General features: G+C 38.1%; 1 protein-coding gene across 1 annotated transcript in view; it reads left to right on the top strand.

The window, feature by feature from the left end:
* The window catches only part of csmd1a (CUB and Sushi multiple domains 1a), a 734,676-nt gene that overhangs the window by 248,428 nt on the left and 459,001 nt on the right, over positions 1–27,247 (top strand). Inside the window, exon 3 of the mRNA XM_087976899.1 lies at positions 26,756–26,868. Within this exon, the coding sequence (XP_087833025.1) occupies positions 26,756–26,868 (113 nt within the window). The remainder of the gene's footprint in view (positions 1–26,755; positions 26,869–27,247) is intronic.

Genomic DNA, 27,247 nt, shown 5'->3' with positions numbered 1-27,247 from the left:
CTGAACCTTATGCAGAATATTCTATAGCACTGACATGGATGAAGTTTTGGCTATCAGGCAGAAAGCAGAGAGAAAGAATAGATGGCTGGGTGTCTCATTGGCAGGCTGTGGCTAGTCGGGTACTGCAAGGATCAGTATTTGGCCTCCAGCTGTTCGTGACATGTATCAATCTGTTGGGTATGAGGACCAAATATACTGTTTCAATATTTGCAGATAATACAAAGCTAAGCAGGAATGTATGTTGTGAGGAAGATGGAAAGTGGCTTCAGGAGTGAACAAGATCATGACAGGTGTGATATTATGTTGAAAAATGCAAGGTTATCCACTTTGATAGGTGAAACAAATGTACAAAGTATTTCTTAAAAGAAACAAAATTGGAAAGTGTTGATGTACAGACGGGCCTCGATGTCCTTTATCAATAAGTTGCTAAAGACCAATGTGCAGATGCAGCAAGCTATTAGAATCACAAGAGTATAGGAGTGCGAAGTCTTGCTTCAATTGTGTAGGATTTTGATTAGACTGTACCTGAAGTACTGTGTGTAGTTTTTGTCTCCTTAACTCAGGATGGACATTATTGCATAGACAGCATGCAAGGAAGATTCACTAGACTTGTTTCCAGAATGGCAGGACTGTTCTGTGAAGAAACATTGGAAAAAATGGCTCTGTATTCGATAGAATTTGAGTGGTAAGAGGAGTTCTTATTGAAATCAACAAAACAATTCAATGGATAGACAGGGTAGATGCAGCTAAGATGTTTCCCTTGGTTGGGAAATTTAGAATCAGGATTGTTTTAGCTGGTGGAGCAGGCTCTGCAGGTCCAATGGTTTACTCCTGTTTCAATGCACCTGCTACAGACCAATGACTTTGCCGATAAGGAAATAAGCTTGAACTGCCTAAAACAAAAAGCTCTTTGCCCTTTTCTGAATTGTTGAAGCTTTCCAGGGTTGAATAGCTTTTGCAAATCTCCACCACAAATTTCATTTAACATGTAGTTAAGTTAATCAAAAACATTTATCACAGCGTTTTACAAATACATGCCTCAATCAAACAGCCAGCATGATGTTAGTGTGCTGCTTGTCTCAACTGGACTAGACACAATGTAATTGTATATTGATTCCTTTACCTGCTAATAGGTATAATTAAACTTTTACCCTTTATTTCTAGTGAAGTGATTATTCTCTGACTTGATTCTGTTTGTGTTGTGAAAGTAATGCTTAAAGCTTTCTGAGTAGTATTAATATGAGACAATTATGAACCGCTTACTTCAGTTGCATCATATTTTAATTCATGATGTCTTTCATATGAGACCGCCCCCTGCAGCTTCATGACTTACATCAGCCTGATGCTGCAGTTATGCAGTTGACATTTGAATGTTTTTTTGTGTATCATTAGGCAAACTGAAAAAAAGGTCTTGTTTTTTTTCTGTGCAACACTAATGTTAGCCAGAATGCACGCTCTCAACTGAGCTTGGTTTCTACTTGCAGCTGTCAGGTTACAGACAGGTATCAAACAAACACCAGAAAGGAAAATGAAGGAATAAGTAAATACTGAGAGGAAAAGACAACCTATAGTTTGCTTCATCACAGGACATTACAATTCTAATTAAACACTCAGATAAAGTAGTAACTTAACAAAGAATTCAAACATGAACTGTTATGTATAATAATATTCTAGATAATAAAAGGATTATTGTACTGTATTGTTCTTGTGTTCATTTCCAAATGTATCTACTACCTATCCATCCACCCACTATCCAGTTTGTGATATGAGTCCTGGTACAGATGAAGATTTGACGATAATGTGATAGAGACCAGAAAGTAAGAACTTACATGGTGAATCTAAACATTGCTGAAGTGGACAATGAATGGTTAAAGGACAGTTGTCCCATTCACACCTTGTCCAGTTTATTGATCCACTAAAATCATGTTCATAGAATCCCTACAGTGCGGAAGCAGACTGTTCTGCCCATCAAATCTACACTGACCCTCCAAAATGCAACCCATCCAGACCCATCTCCCACCAAACTTAATTCCGACAATCTTGCATTTCCCAAGGCTAACCCAGCTAGCCTGCACACCTGTGAGCAAATTAGCTTGACCAATTCCACCTAATCTGCATATTTTTCAGATTGTGGGAGGAAACTCTTGCAGAAGCCGAGAAAATGTACAAACACCACGCTGACAATCACCAAAGATGGAATCGAACCTGGGTCCCTGGACCTGAGAGGCAGCAGTGCTGACCACTGACCCACAGTTCTGTCCTTCTTCCTCTTCAGACTTTTCTGTCTTTAAAGCCTTGATGTAGTTGACACAAACTAGAACATTCTGATTACAAAACTTAAGACTAAAAGACCATTATCGGGCAAGTTAATCAAGCAGAAAAACTGATCTGTCTGACTTCTGAAAAGCTGTTGTCAATGGCGCAAAATTTCTGTGTTGTGCAGATAAAAATGCAGTGCAAAAGATTCTGAATTATTAATTCAGAAATCCTAGATAAAACTGTAGAGACTGTTTAACAGCACCTGATATCAAATTGAGAATTCTAAGTGATGCTGCTTTTAGTAAAAGTGCAAGTGAAACCTGCTGAGGGCTGGTTATTTTGACACAGTTGTCAGTTTAAAAAAAGCATTCGGGAATGTTAATGTTCTGAAATGGTGAGTAAACAGGAAGTAGAATTTTGGGATTAGGTCAGCTTTGTCTCTGTCTGGAGAGTGGCATCAAAATCACTGCTGTTTAGTAAGGATTGAGAGATGTTTAGTGGTAGAATTGGGAAAATTATTTTATTCAATGAATAAACATGAGCATATGCCTGTTAATTGTATTCATGATGCTGCCAAGAAGACTCCAGTATCATGCTTAATGACTGGAAAAGACCAATTATATCAACAATTCAATGTTGTTGCTTTCTTTTAAATTTCTTCATTTGAGATAGAAAGGGGATATATTTGGTGGATATTTTTCACTGATCATTTCAACTTAAAAAAGATCAGTATTATTTAGAATCTTGATATTTCACTGCTTACTTAGTCAGGGAATATTGTACAACAAGGATGGAGGCAAATAAAGGTGGACTATGCGTTATCAAAAGAATAGGACAGAGAACAGTACAGCACTGGAAGAGTCCCTGAGATCCATCATGTCTGCATCAACCATGATGTCATTCTAAACTAATTCCTTCTGCCATCATGTAGTCTGTATCCTTCTATTCCCTGCTTGTTCATATGTCAATTTAAATGTTTCTTAAATGTTGCTAGCGTATTCCTTCTACTACCTCCTCTGGCAGAGTGTTCAAGGCACCTGCCACCCTCGATGTTAAAAACCTGCCTAGCACATCTCCTTTAAACTTGCCCCTCGTCACCTTAAACCTATGAACCCTAGAATTTGACACTTGCACCTGGGAAAAAGAGTCCAACTATCCATCCCATCCCTACCTCTCATAATCTTACGTATTTCTATCAGGTCAGCCCTCAGCTTTCAATGCCCTAGCAAAAACAATCTCTCTTTATAATCCAATCCGGGCAACATCCCAGCAAACCTCTTTAACACTCTCTCCAAATCCATCCTCGAGTGTGGTGACCAGAATTGTGGTTCTATTCCAATAAAATATATGCAGTTCCTTGGTAGTAAGTTTTTTGATTTTGATTTCAGTATTTCCCTGTGTTAGTCTTTAAGCCATCTCTGTCTTGTCCTTTGCTTTTTGTGAAGATGTCTGTGTTCTATCACAGAAATTAAATCACAACTCATTCTCAATTTTTTTTCCAAAACTTAACTAAATTATAAAAAACGCTTCAGCAGGTTTGAATCAATCATTTGATTCATATCAAACATCGACATTGAACCAATTGTTCTTTTGCATTTTTCTCATAACTAACAAGGCTTGAACATAATATGAATATAGACAGATCAAACATTTTTGATGGCACATATTTGAGTCATATGTATAACTTCTGTCATCATTGCTAAGCACTTTGAGGATTATAACCTGATGAGGATTATCATCCTCCCGATCTTCCTTCAAAAATGTCACAAAACACTATCTTTTGGAGTGCAATTTGAACTGAAACAGGAATAAATTGGAGACCATGTATATGATGCTAGGTTCCCAGAAAATGAAATAAGTGGGTCTCTTATGGGGTGGAGTTTATTGGCCAGTGATAGTAAGGCCATAATTTGTTTGTCGAGAAGTTTGTGTATTGTGATAATGGTTTCTTCATTACAAGTTTCATATTCAATCCTCCTTGGACGCTTCTATGTCAGAGTGGAATATGGACTGAAATTAGCAAGAAAATATTCACTGCTTCTCAAATCCTTTTTCAAAGTGACCGCTGGCAGGAGTTTCTGCAGTCAGGAGGAGTGGGAATTGAAGCAGGCTGGTGTGTTGTTTGTGGCCTTTAAAGAGTCAGTTTGACAACACCATGCCAACTCCTGGGCACTTCCGACAAGACTGGGACAGCCATAGAAGAATTCTCCATCCACAAGTGGATGGCAGCTTCTTAAGTTACCTTAAAGGTCTCTCATCAGAGAGTCTGATTGCATAGCAGCTGCCTGACTGCAAATTCCTGCATAACAGAACTAGGGTGTGAAGATGACGGTGCAATGCCTCTGTACCTGACTCCAATAATGGCCTAAATGTAATCACCATGGGCCAGTACCTGAACGTACTGTAGGCACTTTAACTCGCCATTCCAAAATGTATTTCTTTACAAGAGATTTGATTCAGCCAGAAATAGCTACATTTCTAAATTAACCAGCTACCTCAAAAGAGAACCCATTAAGTTTCACACACTCAGATGCAAAGGGAAATTCCAACACAGCCCTTCAAGGGAAGGGGTGCAGGGAAAGGCAGATCAAAACAGACTGAACTGTGATCTCTTGTGATTACAAAGTCAGTAAAGGACTGATTATTCCCCTACTCTCAAACTGCAGACACATATTATGGTTCTTGCTTCGAGCTACAGATGTTAAAAACCAGTTTCAACTCTCCGAGTGAAACTGAACACACTCGTGTGTATCAACCTTGGTTCAAACATTACTATGTTATTAAGGCCACAATAAAATAACTATCTCCCCTGTTAAAAAGAAAACAGAAATTGCTGGAGAAACTCAACAGATCTGGTAGAATTTATGGAGAGAAAGTAGAGTTTATGTTTCAAGTCCAGTGACCCTTCTTGAGAAATGATAGTGGCTAGGAAAAAGTGATATTTACATTGAATACAGGGTGAGAGTGATGGGGAAAGGAGTGAATGGAGAGAAACAGACGGAGCCTACAAAGGGAGGAAGTAAGTTAGAGATAGTTGATTGGAAGCCAGGGAAGGAGGAAAGTTGATAATGTGGACATTGAGTTGGAGAAAATGGCCATGACATGATTGAGCCTGGGTGTAGGGGTGGGTAAAGGGTTTGGAAGGTAGTTTTCAGGCTGTAAAATTATTGAACTCGATATTGAACCTTGAAAGCTACAGAGTTCCCAAGTGGAAAAGAAGATACTGTTCCACCAGCCTTGTGCTGAGCTTTTCCGGAATACTGCAGCATACCTGAGACAGAAATGTTGGCCAGAGAAACATGGTGGTGTGATGAAGTGGTAGGTAAATATAAGTTGAGGCTTATGTTTATGCACAGAATGTACATGTTTTGCAATGTGCTCATACAATTTGCATTTTGTCTGCCCACCATAGAAATGTTAATCCTTTAACCAGTGCAAGTTGTGTTTTAAATTCCACAAACATTTGCACGGATTGGTACATATGAATTAGAGCACAGATTAAGTTATTTGCCCAAGTGTAATTGGCAGTCAATGGCAAAACTGTAGCCAATCAATTCTACAAAGCCAGACCTCTACACTGAAAGCTATTTCAAAATTAAATCATGTCTTATAATAAAACACTGCTGAACCTACGTGCAGTACTGTGATGTGAAACACCAATGAAAGCTCTTTGAGTTTGGACATGCTTTAGAAATCCAAAGAACCAAACAAAACTCATGATTTTGATCCGAGCTCTATTCTTATGAAGCAGGTGCCAGTTTCAATTATGTTATATAATATCATTCATCAATGATTTAACACCGGGCTTTATTTTTTGTGCTTCCACACATAGCAACAAGGCAATTTAACACATGACAGCAATCGGAAATCTTATTTGTACCTGATGGCAAACCATGAAAAATGCATTTTCAAATGTTACAGGAATCACAGTTTCTCACAAGCTAACAGCAGAAGTTTGAATTGAACTGATTATCATTTCCACAATTTAACATCATGTTTCACTCTTTGAAATTGGCTCTTTCATTTTACTTCATATTCTGTCTTAATCATGGGAAATGCCAGTAATGTTTTGAACATTGAAAGATAACATATTATTTTCATTTTTTGTTTCCACGTATTCATCAAGCTATTGCAGCACATACATCCTACTTTGTTAGGCTTTATTGTGTACTGCTGTCCTGTGAACATCTTTCATAGGCTACAGAGGAAGGCAATGCTTCCACATTGCTAATGAATTGGGTGGGATAGGGTATTTCATTGAGTTCTCAGAGTGGAAAACATGACATGTGGGGTGAATTAATCAGGGTAATAACATGTTTGCAACTTGTCGAGCATTGCTCTGGCCTGTGGTGAGCTCCCATTTGCAATATATTTGCATACCATGAATACTTGCTACCATGAAACAGTTTTGAACAAAATCAACAATGCAAGAGATTCTTGTGGCATTTGTTTGAAAGTGGTAAGCACAAGTTGGTTTTGTGCAGCTGCATATAGGATCCTTCTTTTTGCTCTTTGACACAAGGGAAAGGAGCATGGGAATGTCAGCTGACATGGAGGATACAGATTGGCAAGAGTGACTGTGGTAAAGACCTTTTGGAGTGGTGCAGAAGCTTCAAGCAGTGGTAGAAGTATCCAAGGGATTACAAAACATGAGGTTGGGTGTATGGAACATTGCAGTGGGAAGGACTTGTTGTTGAATGATAGTGTGGACAGTGAGTCAAATTAAGTAAATAACGGATCTAAAGGACACTATCATTGTCCAAATGTGTGTCTATCTCAGGGTGTTAGGTGTCACAACTTTTTGAGTTTACATATAACAGTTGAGTTCTCTCCACTAAAAGTGCTCAACAAAATGTCCTTCAATGCCAAGAAGAAAGGGTCAATTAAATCTGCAAGTTCGATCATTTGCAAAAATAAGAGTTGACAAGCACAGGACTAGAATGTGAAGGTTCAATAGATAGTGAACCAAAAGTAACACAACGTTGTTTCTTCCATAGTAAAATAAATGCCCCGACTTCTCTGTGACCATTAATATATGGCAATGATAGAATATATTTAGCTCCCTGACTCAGTCATTCCCAACAATTAACAATGTTGCACATATGACAAAGACAAATGTAATACAATGTACAATATTTATAAATTAAGCTTGATAAGATAAACAGCAGTGCTTTTCATTATGATGTTAATACCAAAGTAGTTGAGCAGGAGGTTATTGCCTTGGTTCAGAATCGCCCTGTATCAGGAGGCTCTTTTATCATCCACTTGTACCTACTGTACGATTGACTGATTTCATCAATGTAATACCTTCCGCTTGTGGAATCATGTGTTTTCTATGCATGCCGCTGCCTCTTAGGATTTCAATCGTAATCACATGGGAAATGGGAAAAAGAGAGTGAGAAAACAAGTGATGCTCAATTCTGTCAATGTTGTGAGAACAACACGCCACTGACAGGACTCAGAGAGCTAGTTTAGTTTCATTTCACTTTTGTGTACTTTAAGGGGGAGGTTTTTTTTCCATTAATGACGAATGACATGCAGCACCTTTTTAGTCAGGGATCAGAGTTTTGGTTTCTTGTATCTGTGAGGGAGAGACACTGAACTTGACTTCTTTTCATTAACACATACCATTGAATTAAGTATACTAATAAGTATTCTTCTGCCCAATGTAGGAGCTCTCTTTATGAGGCTCTGTTATAAAGCTACTTATAGTGTCTGACTTCAGGGCTTTGACTCCAGTCTAGTTCATTTTAGATTTTCCAATTACCTTATTAAAAATCGAGAAACATTTTACTCACAAGCCATGCATAACATTGAGGATAGTGTGTTCATGAACACTTCATGACAACGTGCAATTCAATGAGTTATATGCTACTGTCGATTGTCTTTGTCTGTGGTATATAGTGTTCTTAAATAGCCATTTTACACTGTCATTAAAAAAAGCTTAAAATACAAATAAACATGAGTGAAAGTGCCCTTTTTTATTTTATAATAATAAAAATCCTTTTGGTTTGATTATTGTAATTTTAGTTGTTTTATATTAGACCATGATGATGGAAGTTGAGATTCTCAAAAAGAAAATAACAATCTGTCTGACTAACCCAAAATAAGCTTCAAAAAGAAGAACTGTAACTCACTATATTGTAAGGTATAAAGTTGTTGTACGTTCAAGACAATGGCACACCTCTTCTTAGAAAATATAATAGTGTTTTAAAATGAAAGTGAAATTTCTCAAATCCTATGATTAATTTAATAGCCTTGTAATAAATCACAGTGAATTAAATTCTCTGCAATTATGCAAAGTGAGTAATATAATTCCTTATGCCTTTATTCTTTATTCCTTTAATCTTTAATATCAAGCAAGATGCCTCCAGAATTAGAAAACTTAATGGATCTGTTTTCATACCCTTTGTTTAATCAATTAAAATGATCGAAGTGTTTGGTTTTCCATGAACAACATCAAATGAATTTACTCAGAATGCTGTAAAATTGTTGCTGAGAAAGCGAACAATAACTTTGGAAAGAAGTATCATTTGAAATGCTGACTGGAGTATGTTGTAACTTTAAATAGACAGATTAAATTCTACTTCCATTTAGTAAAATCACAGTCAACATTGGGATGAAAGATTATTGGGAGAAATCATATTGGCCATGATCCGATTGAATGATAGAACAGACTTGAGTGGCCAATTCTTCTTCCTTGTTTTTATATTCCAACGTTCATACCACAGGGCATAACTTGGATTTGCTAAGATTATAGTCAGACGAATAACAATCTGCCAACTCAAATAATGAAAAGTGCAAGTTAAATAAATACCATTTCTAGCCAGAGCTACTCCATTAAATGTGGACACAATGACTAAATTTCAACTGTTAGCGTTTTGCTATTGACAATGTCACCTCATTCCTCGCAGCATCTGTCACATTGGTAAATAATGTTTCTCTCTTTGGCAGACAAGATTCCATTTTGTAAAATTGATGCCAGTCAGATTTTCCTTAAATTTGAATTACTTCACATCAAATAAAAATCTAATTTTTTTCAAATTTTAATCAAATTTATTCTCGCTCATTTGACAATATTTGTTCCATTGGCAACAGTTTGAGATCAACATGTGGTAGCCACTTACATTCAGAGATTTGAAACCTGCAGCCTGCTTGCAATTTAATTGGCTTGGTCCACTCAGCAGTTCTGATTACTATTTTCCCCAGCAGCAGCAAAACCTATTAGTGAGGCATTGAGAACATCCATCAACATTTTTATGACTGCTTTATGGTACATTGCACTGCTGCTTCAGAATTTCTTCATATTTTTTGGCAAAATTGTGGAAAGCTGTAGACCTGCATGTGAGGAGCTTAGAATTTAGAAGAATTATCTCACGTTTTGTCTAGTTATGCAATATATGTTTGTTGGACATAATAACGTGTCACCTGATTCTGGCTTTCCCTTGAGATTCGGGCAATTGAGTTTCTTATTTTTCATTGTTTCATTCTAATAGGAATATTCAAATGATGTGTTTCTGTCATAATCTGTGGTCAGTGGCCCACTTCCTATTTCATGACGCTACTTCTGCAGAGAAAACTAGACATGATGGTATTTTCCTAATCGTGACTCATTTTGAATGGATTTTATGTGGGGAAGGATTATTTGACAAACCTAGGACCAAAAGTCAGTTGGGATCTTGGTGAAAAGATGATTTGCTGGGGAATAGGGAACCTAATTGGATCAGAGTCAGACTTCTGCACCTTAAGGACAGAAAGACCTTCTGATTGGCTGTACGGCACAGTGGCTCAGTGGTTCGCACTGCTGCCTCACAGCACCAAGGTCCCAGGTTTGATTCCAGCCTTGGGCAACTGTCTGTGTGGAGTTTGTACATTCTTCCCGTGTCTGCGTGGGTTTCCTCCGGGTGCTCTAGTTTCCTCCCACAGTCACAAATATGTGCAGGTTAGGTGAATTGGCCATGCTAAATTGCCTATAGTATTAGGTGCTTTAGTCAGAGGGAAATAGGACTAGGTGGGTTACTCTTCGGAGGGTCGGTGTGGACTTGTTGGGCCAAAGGGCCTGTTTCCACACTGTAGGGAATCTAATCTAATCCCAGAAGAGAGTACTGACCACTGCTGGGTCTCCAGGAGTCTCAAGGAAGAAATGCAGATGGATATTGGACTGTAAATTGGGGGACTTTGAGCAAACACAAATAGAAGACCCAGCAAGTAAAGGGATTCTCCTGCACCTTGGATGCTGCCTGACCTGCTATGCTTTTCCAGCAACGCATTTTCAGCTCTGATCTCCAGCATCTGCAGTCCTCACTTTCTCCTCCAAGTAAAGGGGAGGATCAGGTTGAAGAGATCTGGGCGTGGGGACAACGTTGTTGGGGATGACGGGATAAATACCCTCAAATGAATCCATGGTATGTGCCCCAAAGGAGGATACATAATTTCCTGCCCCCAACAACTTGAAGAAAACATTCGCAGTCTGCTCACCATACAGTACAGACAGACAAATTGAGCTGGACACAGATGGAATCCTTCACATTAGTTAATGTTTACCAAAGGACCTTAGTGGGCAGGTTGCCTATGTCCCTATACCACCCACCAAAAGCACCTATGATATGGTGAGCTGGTCAGTGGTCAACAGTAAGGTGATGAGGTGGGAAACCCATTTTATTTTACATACTCCCAGCTTCAGATATTGTAGAACATAGAACATTACAGTGCAGTACAGGCCCTTTGGCCCTCGATGTTGCATCAACCTGTGGAAGCAATCTGAAGCCCATCTCACCTACACTATTCCATTCTCATTCCTATGCCTATCCAATGACCATTTAAATGCCCTTGAAGTTGGTTAGTCTAACACTGTTGCAGGCAGTGTGTTCCATGCCCCTACTACCCTCTGAGTAAAGAAACTACCTCTGGCATCTATCCTAAATCTATAACCCCTCAATTGAAAGCTATGTCCCGTCATGCTAGCCATCACCATCCTAGGAAAAAGGCTCCCACTGTCCAACCTATCTAACCCTCTGATTATCTTATGTCTCAATTAAATCACCTCTCAACCTTCTTCTCTCTAACGAAAACAGCCTCAAGTCCCTTGGCCTTCCCGCCATATCTGGCAACATCCTAGTAAATCTCCTCTGAACCCTTTCTAAAGCTTCCAGATGGTGCTGGGTTGGTCATTATTGCTGAGATATTTAATTTAAAACAAAATCAACAACTATTTGCTATGAACCTGTTTTAGGATTTCCTGTTTACAGTTTGAACACCAACACATTTATGATCAAACTCAATGTTTCCAGAGCCTCTCTGCTTACTTTGTACCGATTCACAAATTCCATGTGATTTATGTACCATGAGACCTTTGCTTTTTCTCAGTCCCTTGTCTCTCAATATTGTGTAATTAGTCCAATTTCAGATCTTAGATACAATATAGGTGACCTCACATTAAACTCCATTTCCCATAGTTTGTGTTGTATAAAGGCCAATAATCCAGAGAGTTTCTGCAACATGTTCGGCAGTGATGAAGCTTCATTATTCTCTAGTTTGGTCATTCATTTCGACCATTAGTGGCCTTTTACAACTTCCTGTTTCCAATCTATAAGTTTACTATACTTCTTTCTATTGCAAAATTTGCAGTACTATCTCATTCAAGTCATTAATATATATTGTGCAAAACTGAGTCCCTGAATAGTGACATTTAATATATTGCTCATCTCTGAAAGGTATCTCATTTAACTTTAAAACTTTGTCCATTCTCAGTTTTGATCTTGTTACAATAGTGATAAGTATGAACTATTGAAGTTCCATTGTCAAATTGTCATACATGAGCCCTTTTATTGACCAAAGTAGATTTTAGACAAGAAGAAACAAGACCTAACATGGGTGCAATGGTCACCTAACTACAGATTGAGTTGAGCTTCGTGAGACTCTGACACTAAATGAAACCACCTGCACTCAAATTGCATTTTTTCTCAAAAGAAAGTAGGCAATCAAATCAACAGCAAGAAGCTTGTATCTCCTTATTTAACTTACTTTTGTATGATGATTTCACACATTGGAGATGAAAGTCTTGCTTGCTAGTAGGCCAACTTGGAAAGACATTAGAGGCAGACTCTAGGATACACATTGAGTTATATTTCAACAACTGCTTTTTGAGCAGTAGAGCAAAGAGAATGAAAAATAAATTTATAAGAGAAATGTGAAAGTCTCTCAATTTTCTTGCTTACTTGTCTCATCATCTTGGAACACAGTGCCCAGTGAAAATGCAAATTGGGAAATCAGTTATTTACTGAGAGCTCAAAGACCCATACGTATTCCATAACTGTTGAGAATGCAAGCCAACAGTTAAACAACTTTGGCATCAGGTTAAGAATCTAACACTCAAGAACTCCAAGGACTATTTAATTGTGCTAACTCTTATTCTCAGTGTCTGTATAGTACACATTCCCTTTTAAACTATCACCAGTTTCTGTGTGTGCTTTCAGTGTCATGGTTATTATTGTTTTTGCTCAGAGTTAAGAGATAACAATATTGCTTTCTCTTAAAGTCAAGAAAATATTACTAATTGGCCGGTTCATGTTCTAGCAAACTGTGATTTAATTGAAGTATTATAGTCATGTGCTAAAAAGAAATGAAAATATTTGTCATGAATAATTGAGAGGGCTTTAAAAAGAAGAGAGCCAATTCCTTCTTATCATTTGATCATAACACTTTTAGATTAAATTAAGTTTTATTTTGATCATATTTGATTTATGTTTGTTTATTGGGAAGAATTGCAGAGACTAATACAATCTAGGAGAGTATAAAATGCTTCCACATATATCCCAATGAGTCAAGATGCATGGCAATCAGTAACAATTAATAGAACCACAGGCCAGCAGTATCACACTGATTCTGTAACACTCTAAGGTTCCAGTACATTTCTAGCAAACATCTGTCACTTAGTAATCAACGTAAATGTACATTTGAACAAATCTGGCTACACTCCTGAACTAATTACTAAATGTGTTCACTGGAATCATGTTGATTCATTGTGAGAGTTCCTCCATAAAATTAATGCCAACATTAACATCAATAGCTAAACAGTTTTTATTGGGTTTTACTTAATTCCTTCACAGGATGCAAGTGCCACTGACAAGGCTGTTTTTATTGCCCATCCCTAATTTCCCTCGAGAAGGTGATGGTGAACGACTAGCTTGAACCTCTGCAGTCCATGTGGTGAAGTTCTGCCACAGTACCCTATATGAGATCGCCTAGATTTTGACTAATCAAAACTGAAGGAATGATCAAGTATTTTCAGCTTTATCTCTTGACTGCCCTTGTCCATCTAAATAAAAGTGGTAATCGTTCTGTTCAAAAACTTCGCTACAGGTATGCATTCTACATCTATTGCTGTGTCAGTGGTTCAGGGAATGAATGTTTATGATGGTGTATGGGGAGCTGATCAATCAGGCTGTTTCATCCTGGATAATATCAAGGCTCTTCAGTATTGTTAGAGTTGCAGTCACCCAGGGCAATGAGACCATTCCATCTTACTCTTGGCTTGGGCCTTGTCGAAGGCAGGAGGTGTGTCATGTACAGAACTGCCACCCACTGATCTGCTCTTTTACCAAATGTAATTGTTTTGGTACAGGCCAATGATGACTGACCTAGACAATAAGAGTTGTCAAAGGGAAGTATTGAAGTTTTTCCAGGGAGACATTGCCTGACACACATGTGGTGTAAATTTTATTCAGCAACTATTGGCTAAATAAAAGTCTTGCTGCACTTATTTCAGGAATTGTAAATAGAAATGTACTCCAATGTAATCATTAACAAGCCCTCCAACTTAGATTACTTACAGTGTGGAAACAGGCCCTTCGGCCCAGCAAGTCCACACCGACCCTCCGAAGAGCAACCCACCCAGACCCATTCCCCTACACTTACCCTTTCACCTCACACTAGGGGCAATTTAGCATGGCCAATTCACCTGACCTGCACATTTTCGGACTGTGGGAGGAAACCGGAGCACCCGGAGGAAACCCATGCAGACACGGGGAGAATGTGCAAACTCCACACAGACAGTTGCCTGAGGCGGGAGTTGAACCTGGGTCTCAGGCACTGTGAGGCAGCAGTGCTAACCACTGTGCCACTGTGCCGCCCACCTTCTGACTTTTTAATTTGCAGAGTAGCATTGGCAAAGCAACTGAAGGTGGTTTGGGTGAGGACACAGTCCTGAGGAATGATTGCAAATAATATGCTCGAACTGAGGCCTCTAACAACATCAAAAACCTTATTTTATGTTGCGTATGACTACTGCCAGTGGTGAGATTTCTTCCTCATTTTCATTGGCCTCCATTTCATGCCCTAATGGTCAAATAATAATTCTATCTTACTTCTAGTTAAAAGTTATGTATTTTTGTAAACTAAGTTTTTTTTTAAATTAACATAGTATAAAGGTGAAACCAAAAGAGAAAATGCTGGAAAATCTCAGCAGGTCTGGCAGCATCTGTAAGGAGAGAAAAGAGCTGACGTTTCAAGTCTAACTGACCCTTTGTCAAAGCTCAAGTATAGTATAAAGGTGATTTGTTTGTCAGTGTTTGGATTATTGATTTAAAAAAGTATTTTGCCAGGTCAAGGAAACCTAAAATAAAGCCCAACTTATTTTAAACTTTCATTTTATTTTGAAACAGTAATATTTAATACTTAACATTTGTATATATGTGTGTGTGTGTATATAAACTGTCAGGATTCACAAGACTGGTTCCAGAGAAGATGCAGTTATGGAGAGGGATTGGAGAAGTTTGGACAGTTTATCTTAGTGAAGAAAAGACTGAGGGATATTCAGAATTACAAGGGGCTTAATCTTATGGGTTTTTAGCCACGTGCACGTTGTATCAAGTTTGATAGTATGGTTGTCAGCATGAGACTGAAGGAGTTTTTTTTTTTACCAGCCCTTACTAAACTCACACATTAATCATCATTCCCTCCCCTATCATGTAGGCATCACACCTGATTTCTACTCCACCTTACCATGTGCCAATCCTGTAACAACTTGCTACTCACCGGATATCCAAGACTTTGCTGCATCATTGGTGCAAGCACCAGGCTGTAGTGCCACCCAGCACAGTTGCTGACATTTTCCCCAGACCATGACAGTCAAGGGGAAATTGGTGGCTAACTTTGCTAATACAGTGAGCATAGAACTCTGAGATGTGGACTGGCTCAGTCGCAAGCTGAGTGTATGTCACAAAGCAGGCAGTGTTCCTTTCGCTTCATTTCAATGATCATTTCTGGTGCAGCCCACAATACAGCATCAAAGTGCAGAAGCATCCTGTAACAGAGATGTGTCACGGAAGTTTCCTTGAGACTGGCACAAGTTGGATGCAGTGTCAATGGACTAGGAGTGATATGATCAATGTCCATTGTCTGTGTCCTGGGACATTGGTACCCAGCGTCTAACATGGAGGCCCTTTGGAGCAAGTTGTGAGCTGTATTTACCAGATACCAGCTTTGATTTCTTTATTGAGTTTTCTTGATGTCTAATTTGTTGGGTGAGTTTTGTAAGATTGCAACTGGACTGTTTATGAATTGGGTCATCAGCAAATGTTAATCACTGTTAGTTAGCAATTCACTGCTGCCTGGTGAGAATCTCATCACACCATTAATGAAAAACTTAAAAGGTAGAGTGCAATGATCTTGAAATAGAGATGGACCGTGCTGGAAATTCTCTCCTGCTTCTGCCATATATCTTCCACAGACCATGTCACTCAGACTCTCATAATATTCCTCCCAAGGAGTCAATGCAAAGTAGATGAGTAAAAATTGTTTCCACTTGTGAAAGCTTTGAGAGAGAGAGGGCACAGGCATAAAGTAATTGGCAAAAGTAAAAATAATTGTTGCAATAAAAGTGAGAAGTGACTATTATTATGTGACTTGCATCATTTTACTTTAATACCAGAGATATCCATGAACTAAAAATGTTTTTGAAAACAGGACATTACTGACCTAAAATGGGTTCTGTTCAGACAACCGACATGGGATAGATAAAACCCAGCTATCTTGAAGTTAGTATTTTAGCCAAGAAGCACTGAACTCATTAAGGTATATTATGATTTATATCTCCCACTTTTTTCCCACCTGCATGATAATATCCCATGTTGCAGATGAAAAGTAAATTGCAGAGTATTAAGTTTGGAAAAGACAATGGACGAGACTGGAAATATTCAAATGATCTATATTTGAGTAGCTTGCTTGAACAGCAAAGAGAGAGAAAACCACATATTCTGGACACAGCAAGGTTGCAGAAAGCTTTTCCCTCCAAGCCTCAATCTTAGCAAACCAGTTGTTACAACACAGGGTAAACCCTTCTGCTTAATTTAAACCAGCAACCACAGAAGATTTATCCCATTCAGTAATCTGTGAAAATTCGAGAGGCCAAGAGCTATTTGAAGTAAAAATTAACAACTTTATTTCTTAAAGTATAACAGAGAAAAATGAACTAACAACTCCTTCCTCTAACCTATTTTTTGCCTTCCCCTCTACAATACTGGTCCTATTAACAATCCCAATTAAGATTTACATGACAAAACTTCTTATCTCAAATCCAGGCAGCTTTTGATTCTTCTCTGTATTCCTGTCTTCTTTTCTTCTTGGGGATTCAGCTTCACAGATTACTGATCGATAAAGGTACCTTTAATAGAGCTGTTTTTCAGGCAGTCTTTATATGCTGTTGGTTTGACAGTTCTCCTCCCATTTGTTCAATTTTCCCTGGTCTTATACCCCAAAACATATCATTGTTTCATTGCTTTTTTTAATATTGTCAATCTACTAAATTAAAACTTGATTGGAGCTTGGTATTTTGGAGTATAAATTCAACTGATTGACTGAATTTGCATTTATTTTTGTCTCCAGGCAACCAACTAATTGAGTTGTTCTACCAAATGTTAGGTTATTTTTTTTTTCAGAACACTTGGTGCTGTCAAGTAATTCTTCTAGCTTTTAACTTTCTTAAAGGTACAGTACACCCACAACTTCATAATACAGCACTGGTGGGGAAAAAAAACAATTCCTCTGTGAAGTCAAGTTTATCTGCAAGCGTCACCATTCCAGGGATTAAACAGTTAAACAGTTGAGATGCTGATTTCACTCTCACAATTCAAAAGGTGTAAAGAAACAGTGAACTGAAATTTTCTTTGCCTTCCTCTCTGTATGAGAAACCCCTTCTCATCACACATTCTTTACAAGCAAGCTCATGACCTAACTTTGGTGTGTGTCTTTATATTGCAATTTTGTTGTTTAAATGAAAAGCACTCCAGTCTCTTTTGCAAAAGAAAAGCTTCGATATCACATTCCTTTATTTTTGATCTGGTTAACTAAGTTTAGTTGAAGTCTGGTAATAATGTGCTAAAGACAAATAAGAACAGGATATTTATTGTGACTGACCAAGTGAGAGTTAAAAAGGAGTAATTTGATCTCTCTTCACCTGTTCTTAAAGTTACATGAAGGAAATGATTTTCATGCTAAGATTTGGATTATACATGCATGAGTATGGTGGAGGCACATTTAATTGAGGCATTCAAAAGGGAATTAGACTGTTACCTGGAAAGGAAGAATGTCCAAAGTTATAGGGCAGGACAAGGGAATTGCATTAGGTGGATTGCTCAGTTGGAGAGTTGATGCAAGCGCAGTGAGCAAATGGTCCCTTTCTCTATTGTAACAGTTCTGTGATTCTGTAATATTAAATCATTGTTGGGAAACCAGGAAGTGACCAATAGCCAACACAAAGGATGAACTTAAAGATAATAATGTAGTTCAGGGTTTCAGAAATTAAAGCATTTGTTTGAGCTAAATCAGATCATTCATCTTGAATATTGAAGAGTGTTGATTTTTGAATTACAACACTGACATTAACTTTATATGTCAATTCACCGATTTTTGGGACTGTTTGAAACTAGCCATGATTGTGGATTGATTCCCTTTTGTTAATATGATCAGATTTTTAATCAGAGTATGAACTATTCTAATATCATTATTGCAGTAAAAATAAAAACAAATCATTATATTGCACTTTTTTTCCTTTGATACACTCTACAGTTGGTGTGCAGTACCAGAATTAATTTAACCTTAGTACTCATTTTAAGAATGTTCAATTAATCTTTTTGCTGTGCAGCAAAATATAGGGCTTTGCCTCAGTATTGCAGAGTAAGGCCACTTATCCAACAGCATGCATATCTAATAAGATATCAACCACTATTTTGTTATTGAATGTTTAGAAAAAGTTGTATAACAAAACTAACTCATACAGAACCACAGTATTAGAGATTTAGATAAATTCATGAATAGGAAAGGTTTGGAGGGATATGGGCCAAGCACAGACAGGTAGGAGTAGTTTAGTTTGGGATTATGGTCTATGGAGTGGTTGGCCTGAAGGGTTCGCTTCAGTGCTGAATGGCTCGATCTCACTGAGAGTGGAATTGCTCTAATGTCAAAAATATTACCATAGTGCATTAGCTTTTATCATCTCTCTTGAACTCCTGTATCCTTTGAAACAATCAGATACAGATCTGTTCTAAACTTTTCTGCTCCATTGTCCAAAGTCGTTCAATTTCCCTATTTGATTTTGACTCTGAGCTACATGATTGGAATGAGAGCAACTCCAGCAGTGGATCATCTTCCTGCTCCTACATCAATAGTCCTTTTGTGTCCAACTGTTACTGCAGATAGGATCTCAGTTTAATGTCTCATCCAAAAGAAAACAAAAAGCAGCTCAAACAGTATGGGGCTCCCTGAATGCTGCAAATGCTGTTGAATGGCAGCCTAGATTGTATGGGTGACTGTCTGAAGTACAACCAAACTATATTAAGACATAACAACTGAATTTATTCTGTTCTGTCACAGCAGGTGGGGTGGAAATGACTGATTTTCATTTATCAAATAAAGTTCTGCATCTGAGGACTAGAACATTTTGCATCCATTTTGCATGTTTTTTTTGTGCAATACTGCTCAAGGGTTAATTCTCAGAGACAGACTTGCAAAGGGGAAACAATAAGGTTGTGTTTTGTCACACTGTGCATCAGGCAGCTTTCTCGTCCACTGGTACAAGTTAATATGACTGAATTTCCCCTCTTCATGTGAAAAACCAGCCAAACAACTTCTTAACTATGTTACACAATATGGTGCACACAGAATCAGTAAAATGCTCGACTGAAGTTGGAAACTCCCTTTTGTATACATGATAGCCTTAAATTAACTGGAAAATAATGCTACAAAGAGAATATATATCTAGGAGAAACCGTCCTCACTCTACTCAGTTCTTGCTCAGATATTTCTAAATAGTTGAATATGATCTACGAGCAACAGAGTAATGTGGAATGAACAGTATTTTCACAAGGTCTGCTGTTGCTGATATCTAAAGCAGATATAGCAGGATTTCAAATCAGTCAAATTAGCACTGTTTGATTTTGTTACCCAAGGATCTGTACAAGTGGCAACAGCAGAAACCTTAATTTTGATTTGCCAACTGTAAGTTTAATTTAAAACTAAATTACATTTGATTTGAGTTACAATATACATTGGGATACAGTCAGAAGGGAAATATGCAGCTTCTGTGTACGTATTTGTTGGATTCATACAACAGGGAATTAATTCAACATCACTTTCTAGCTATGGCTTTGGCTGTGATACAATGGTCTTTTGATTGTTTTTGGCAGAATGAGATTTTTTTTCAATTAAAATAAAGACAGGCAATGAACATTTGTACAATCATTGTCGGTTCAGATATGTACAGAGCATTTTCAGAAAACCAATATGGCTTTTTCAATTAAAATTTATTATATTTTACATGTGGTGCACACATCCCTTGAATGCAGCGGGTGTCACCTTCAGTTATCTCATAAAAGTTCCAATGATTACATTGTTTTGGTCAGAAAGTAAGTTAGATATAGGAGCAGTGAGCAGTGATGGTGCTTTGTGTGCTTTAAGTGTATGCACTCACTATTGGGTCTGGACAATATGGGAGGGTGCTTTTATCTGTGACTAAGTTTCACCTATACTTTTTAATACATCCTTACCTGCTCTTGGATGTTCTGAACTCAAAAAGGGAAGTATAAAGAATGTTTTCTTTCTTTCACTATCTGCCCTCATGCAATACATTTCTCCAGTTTCTGAGAATCTAATTCAAAAAAACGAACAGTGTCCAAAGATTGTTCATATGTTCTGAGATGGTCATTATTTGGAATTTTGCAATTTCCTCATAATGATCTGACTCAATTTTTTATGACTGTTTTTCAATAATGAAATTATCATTGTCCATGTGATTTAATACAATACAATTATTGTTCAAGATTAATAACTGTAAATGTGCTTGATTCCGCCATGGTGCACACTCACCTGACTAATTGTAGTCGTTTAAATCATACAACTTGAAAATTGAAAGGGCTGTTAACTTGAAGATTTTGACTATATTAAGTTTCTCTATTTGAGACCTCACTCACCAAAGCGAAGGCAAGAAAATGAGGACTGCAGCTCTCAAGCTCTCTTGATGAACTATGAGCATTGCTTCAATAGCAATATTTCACTTCTAAATACATACTAAGATCATTTTGATTGAAATAACTTGAGATACAGTTTGGCTAAGACCTTGCAGACCCAAACACATAATAACCTTTGTCCAAACATGGAGAAAGTGGTTACACATAAAGGTAGCACTTTAACTGGTACCAAACATGAAGCAGCAACAAAATTTGAAATCAATAGGAACCAGGATTGAGGCCACCATTGGAATCAACTCTAGCACAAAAGGAGATAGTTGTGGTTGTTGGAGGCCAATCATCTCCACCCTGGGACGTTGTTACAGGAGATCCACTGGCTCATGTCTTAAGCCCCACCAGTTTCAATTGCTTTATCTAGGATCTTCCCTCCAACATAAGGCTGGAACTGGTGGTGTCTGGAAATTGCACAGTATTCAATAACATTTGCAACGTGTCAGATACTGAAGCAGTCTGTGCCTGCATATGGTAATACTTGAACAACTCTCATACTTGGGTTGAAAAGTGGCAAGTAATATTCATACCGACACAATGTGATGTTGAAATGGATAAAACCTGTTCTTGATATCGAGCTCAAGGTCAAAAGTGAATGTTATTTCTTCACCAAGCACCAGAAATCCAGACAATGTGGAGACTGGTATTCATTTTTTTTCTCTCAGTCAATTTTTGAAATAGCTTTCACTTACAGTCTCCAATTTTTCTAAACAAAAATCTCTGTAGTAATTGTGTATTATAAATCTAATATATTTTCCACATTGCTAACCTTGGCTGAGTGGTAGCACTCTGATCTCAGTCAGAATGTTGTGAAAAATGAATTATCAGTGCGAGATGGATTGTGCTTGCAAAACATCCTGTAATGATTGTTCTCAGCTTGGGATTCGAGGAATCAAAGGAATCAAGAAGTGCAGAGTATTTTTCAGCTCTGATCTCCAGCATCTGCAGTCCTCACTTTCTCCTAGAGTGTGCACTTGACAGACTGCATGGGAGCTTGACTTAGGTAAACAACTTGAAGTCACATGGAGTAGCCCTAAGGGAAAGAGTTATGAATAGAGGACAAAAGCAGTCAAAATCATTCTACTGTGTGCTCTGTTGAGTGACCCATATAATATGTTGGACAGAGGTAGTCAATTGGAAAAGTAACACTTATCTTTTGATTGCAAATGTTTTAATGCATATCACCTGAACTGCAGCACTAACAGACATTGTGCACGATTTTTTTTATATAGATATTTTTATTATAAATTTAGCATTTTTACAAGTTTACAAAAATAAACAATACTCTCAAGTATAAACCATTGATATACAATTAAATCAAATATACAATAGTCAAAATTTAACAAAAGAAGAAAGAAAGAAAACAAAAACCAAAAAAGAAAAAAAAAACAAAACTCAACTATCTACTAATCTAACCTATAACTAACCAGAGTGTATATTTAAGTCTCTTACATGTTCGGAATGTGTTAACATCAGATGTAATAAAACCAGCCAGGTTTGTAATCTCAGTTAAATAAAAGCTCTTGTTAGGATAGCCGAGATATCTGTATTTATGTAATTCAAGAAGGGCTGTCATATTTTATAAAATAATTCGGTCTTTCGGTGCACCATATTTGTAAGGAAGTCAAGGGAAATACATTCCATAATTAATCTGTGCCAATTTGAAAGTCCAGGGGGGCCCTCAGTTCTCCAAAATATTTTTCCTTGCACAGAAAGAAAGAATAGAAAATAGTCTCTTCCCGTACATGTCCAGGGAGGGAAAGTTCGAAAAGCCCAAAAGGAGAGATACATGGTCCACTTTAATTTCCGTTCCTAGAATTAGCGTAAATATCAATGGCGAGAGGGGACATCCCTGACGGCAGCCCCTACCCACACTGAAGCTATCCGAACCTAATCCATTGGTAACCACAACTGCTTTGGTATCACTATACAATGTTGAGACCCATTTGGTAAACACCTGTCCAACGCCAAACCTTTCCAATGTGTAAAACAAATATGACCATTCAACCCTATCAAATGCCTTTTCCGCGTCTAATTAAACTACTACTCCTGGTATCTTTCCCTGATGGCAGGCTTGAATCATATTCAAAACCCTTCTAATATTATTGGATGATCTACGGCCCTTAATAAACCCCGTCTGATCCTCCTTTATAATATGTGGCAGTACCCTTTCTAGTCTCAGTGCTAATGTTTTAGAAAGGATTTTAAAATCTACATTTAGCAAGGATATTGGTCTATATGATGTACAATCTTCTGGATCCTTTCCTTTTTTAAGGATAAGAGAGATATTTGCCTCTTTCAGCGAAGGCAGGAGACAGCCCTGACTATATGCATAGTTATACATGTCCATTAGTGGACCAGCCAATATTTCTGTAAATTCTTTATAGAATTCAGCTTGAAAACCATCTGGGCCCGGTGCCTTACCACTCTGAAGTTGCCTGATTGCGTCAAGTATTTCTTGGACTGTTAGAGGAGCATTTAGGACCGATACTTGTTCCGGAGTTAGGCCTGGAAAGGTCAAATTTTTAAAAAATGACTGCATCCTCCTCGTCCTATCTTCACAATCCTGCGATTTATATAACTGAGAATAAAATTCTCTAAAGATTGCATTAATCTTTTTATGATCATGAGTCAGAATACCCGTACTTTCCTTGATAGACGTAATAATCTGAGGGGCCTTTTTTTTCTTTGCAAGAAATACTAAGTATCTACCCGGTTTATCACCATATTCATATAACCTTTGTTTTGCAAATAATATTTCCCTCTTAGCTATTTGAGTAAGCGTAGTGTTTAGAGCTGTCCTAAGAGCCGTAATCCTTTGCAATTTAATAATAGAAGGTCGATCAGTGTATGCTGTTTCAGCTGCTTTTAAGCGAGCTTCAAGCAGACGTTGTTGTTCTCCCTTCAATTTCTTCTGGGTCGCTGAGTAGGAGATGATCAAACCTCGCATGATGGTCTCCCACATCATTGATGGGTTGCTAGCTATACCTGAATTAATTTCTAAAAAAGTTTTAAATTCTTGAGAGAAGTACTTTACAAGTTTACTATCTTTCATTAGAAAGGAGTCCATACGCCAATGCCGAGGGGATGTCCCATTGTTCCTCGCCTTAGTTTCCATATATACAGCAGCGTTGTCAGAAATTGCTATACTACCTATTTTACAGGATGATATAGAATTTAAAAAAATCGAGGGGGCAAAAAACATATCAATTCTAGTATGACATTTATGTGAATTGGAGTAGAAAGAAAAATCTCTGCCCTGTGGATGAAGACATCTCCATACATCTACTAATCCTAGTTCTTTGTTCAGATCCATCAATTGTCTAGATCTGGGAGATACTCCTGCAGTACTCTTAGGAATCCTATCTATTTCCGGATCCATAATACAATTAAAGTATGATGGGCACCAAAAGCCATCAATTTTGAAAAGGCTTCCGTTATAAATTTAAAGGGGTGTGCCGGGGGGCAGTACAAATTTAAAATCCCATATTCCTCTCCATTTATGAGGGCTTTAATCAAAATATATCGTCCAGATTCGTCTTTTATCTGCTTTAGGATTTTGAAAGGGAAATTCTTCCGAACAAGAATATCAACTCCCCTGCTTTTTGAGCTAAAAGAAGAAAAAAAGGCCTGATCAAACCCACCCTGTCGTAATTTCAAGTGTTTTTTATCCGACAGGTGTGTCTCCGGTAGGAGAGCTATATCAACTCTTTCCTTCTTAAGATTTGATAATATTTTCTTCCTTTTGACTGGCGAATTACTCCCCTTGACATTCCAGGTGCACCACTTAACCGACTGATCAACCATAATCATCTGGGCAAATCCGAGACCCCTCAGGAGGGGGAACCCTATCCAGAACATCCCGAGCATAGAGCATATAAAATTTACAAAAATAAAGCCTCTCTAATACACTCACACCAATACAATAAAAAACTATTTCTAAATTTAAAAAATATAAAACGTATCTAAGTGGAGATTTTCCCCCTTGTTCCCAGGGGGTGTCACTTCCTCTCCAAAAGTCCATCATATCCTCTCCCAACCAATGCCCCACCCTTGACCCAGGCACTCCCCAATAAAATGAGGAGAATTCAGATATAATACAAAGCTAGAGTTAACAGTGAGCACCCTACCCCCACCCATACCAACACCTGGATATATTTGGTAATATTAATACCATATAAAAACATTTAACTATAAAATTACAACCTCAACAAATAATAATTAAATATACTAATACAAAATAACAAGGGAGAAACAACCCCGCTCCTAAAGACAGAGGTAAAATTGAATAAGGTGACCACCTCCCCCCACCAACATTAACCAAACCCCCAGCTTATATATATATATATATATATATATATACACACACATACATATACATACATCCCACATATATACATAAAATAATAAAAGAAAACAACCCCAAGGGGGGGAGAAAATCAAATCCCTCTTCCCACCCCCCATGATAATATTAATCAGTAAAGTAAGAAAAAAAAAGGGGGATATAAACCAAAGCGGGAGGAAAGGCAAACCAACATCCATTATGTCTTACAGTTTATCTAAGAGAGTCCAAGAATTCCTTAGCCTTTTCTGGCGATCCGAAGTTATACACGGATCCTTCATGGTTAAAGCATAGCGTCGCTGGGTAGCGTAAGGAGTACTGAATATTTAAGTCCCTTAAATGCTTCTTCGCCTTGTCGAATGCCTTCCTCTTTCGGACCAGAGCTGGGGAAAAGTCCTGGAATAACATGATCTTGGATCCTTTATAGATCATAGCTTGGGGGTCTTTTCCAAGATTTATAGAGGCTTCTAGGAGTATCTGCCTCTCCTTGTAGCTCTGCAGCCGGAACAGGACCGGGCGTGGGCGCTGGTTCGAGCCGGGCCCGCGTATTGCGACCCAGTAGGCCCATTCTACCCTTACCTGGCCTGATCCAGCTGCCAGATTTAAAAGCTGTGGCAGCCACTTCCCGAGGAACGCTGTAAGCTGGCCTTCCTCTTCCCGTTCGGGAAGGCCCAGCAAATGAATATTTTTTCGACAACCTCGATTGTGCTGTAGTTTCGGAGGTCGCGGCCTTTAACTCCGCCGCTCCGACTCAGCGCTCGATCTCCTTAATGTCTCGGTCGTGCCTCTGCAGCGCGGCCGAGAGTGAGTCCCATCGATTTTGGGACTCCTCAATAAAAGCGCCGATCTTCGTATCCAGCTTGGAGATCATCTCCACAAGGCTTGTCACTGTAGTAAGTCCCCCGGGGCGGCTGTGGACGCCTCTGTTGCAGCTGGAGAGGGTGGGGGAGGGGTTCCTGCTTGCTGAGAGCTGCGGGCTCCCTTCCCATTGGTCATTTTTACTAAATATTAGACTGTTTAAATGTAATACTAAGCAACTAATTAAATTAAACAGCTATTATGAATGATTTGGTGAGTGTGATGGGGGTGGGTGACCCACTTTACCCAAGTCTTGGGAAGAGCACTATAGACTCAGACTTGCTGGGTCGCCGCCATCTTGGATCCCCCCATTATGCACAATTTCATGTCAATACTTCCATGAATGGCCACAGCTGGAAATTTCAAATAAAGGAACACTCTCAGCAGTTTAGATTTTGAAATAAATTTTGATTTAAATGTTGATCAGTTCTAGGGGATATGATTTTACATGTTTTTGTATGTATTTCTGATGTAAAATGGGTGCAAAAAATGATCAGTTTAGCAATCAAACACATGTGTCTAGTTTAAACAGGTACTGATTTGTTACAACATTAATGGAGTATTTTTCTTGGGAATCTTTCATGGATACCAAGACTGAGCCGATGTTAGCTTGTGTTTCTTCAAACTTAAATTGAAAGAACTCAAATTCTAATTTAAATTATGCAGCTTTCTGTTTGATTTCCTTTATGATCAGATACTGATCTATTTTGAAAAGTGAAGTATTACAATTTTAATCCCCATGCTTTTTTTTAATGTTTAATTTTCTTTTCATCTTTTTTTGTAGGTTGACCGGATTTCAGCTTCCTCCTCCGATTGTGAGTTCAAGTTCTGTTCTCACTCTGTGGCTTCTCAGTGATTATGCAGTGAGTGCCCAAGGCTTTAGAGCAGTCTATGAGGGTAAGTACTATTCTTAAAATCATTGGTGAAGATACATGTTGTGCTGCTGCAATAATGAGTTTAAAGTCATTCAAAAAGCAATTCGGGAGAAACTATTGTTTATACAGAGGTCCTATGTTTTTCATGCCTTTGAGCACAAAGGGGATTTTGCTTTTTGAATTGGTGAATGTTGAAAATACAATCTACTCATGACACATTCATGAAAAGTCATGCATTGAAGAGCAAAGGTTCTAATACAGTGCCAATGATCTTTAGTCTTCAAATACCACTGTGATCAGACGCTGTGGTATGAAAAGCATGTATTACCTTGTTCCTTTTTGAATGATGCTACCAAAAAGAATATGGTAGTGGCTTGGAAGATCATTTAATGAAAGCTTAG

This window comes from Chiloscyllium plagiosum, unplaced genomic scaffold (assembly GCF_037043375.1).
Source record: "Chiloscyllium plagiosum isolate Xiang-an unplaced genomic scaffold, Cpla_swu_hap1 HiC_scaffold_30, whole genome shotgun sequence".
NCBI classification, from domain to species: Eukaryota; Metazoa; Chordata; class Chondrichthyes; order Orectolobiformes; family Hemiscylliidae; genus Chiloscyllium; species Chiloscyllium plagiosum.
Note: the sequence above shows the minus strand (reverse complement) of the source record. Positions and strands in the feature narration are given on the sequence as shown.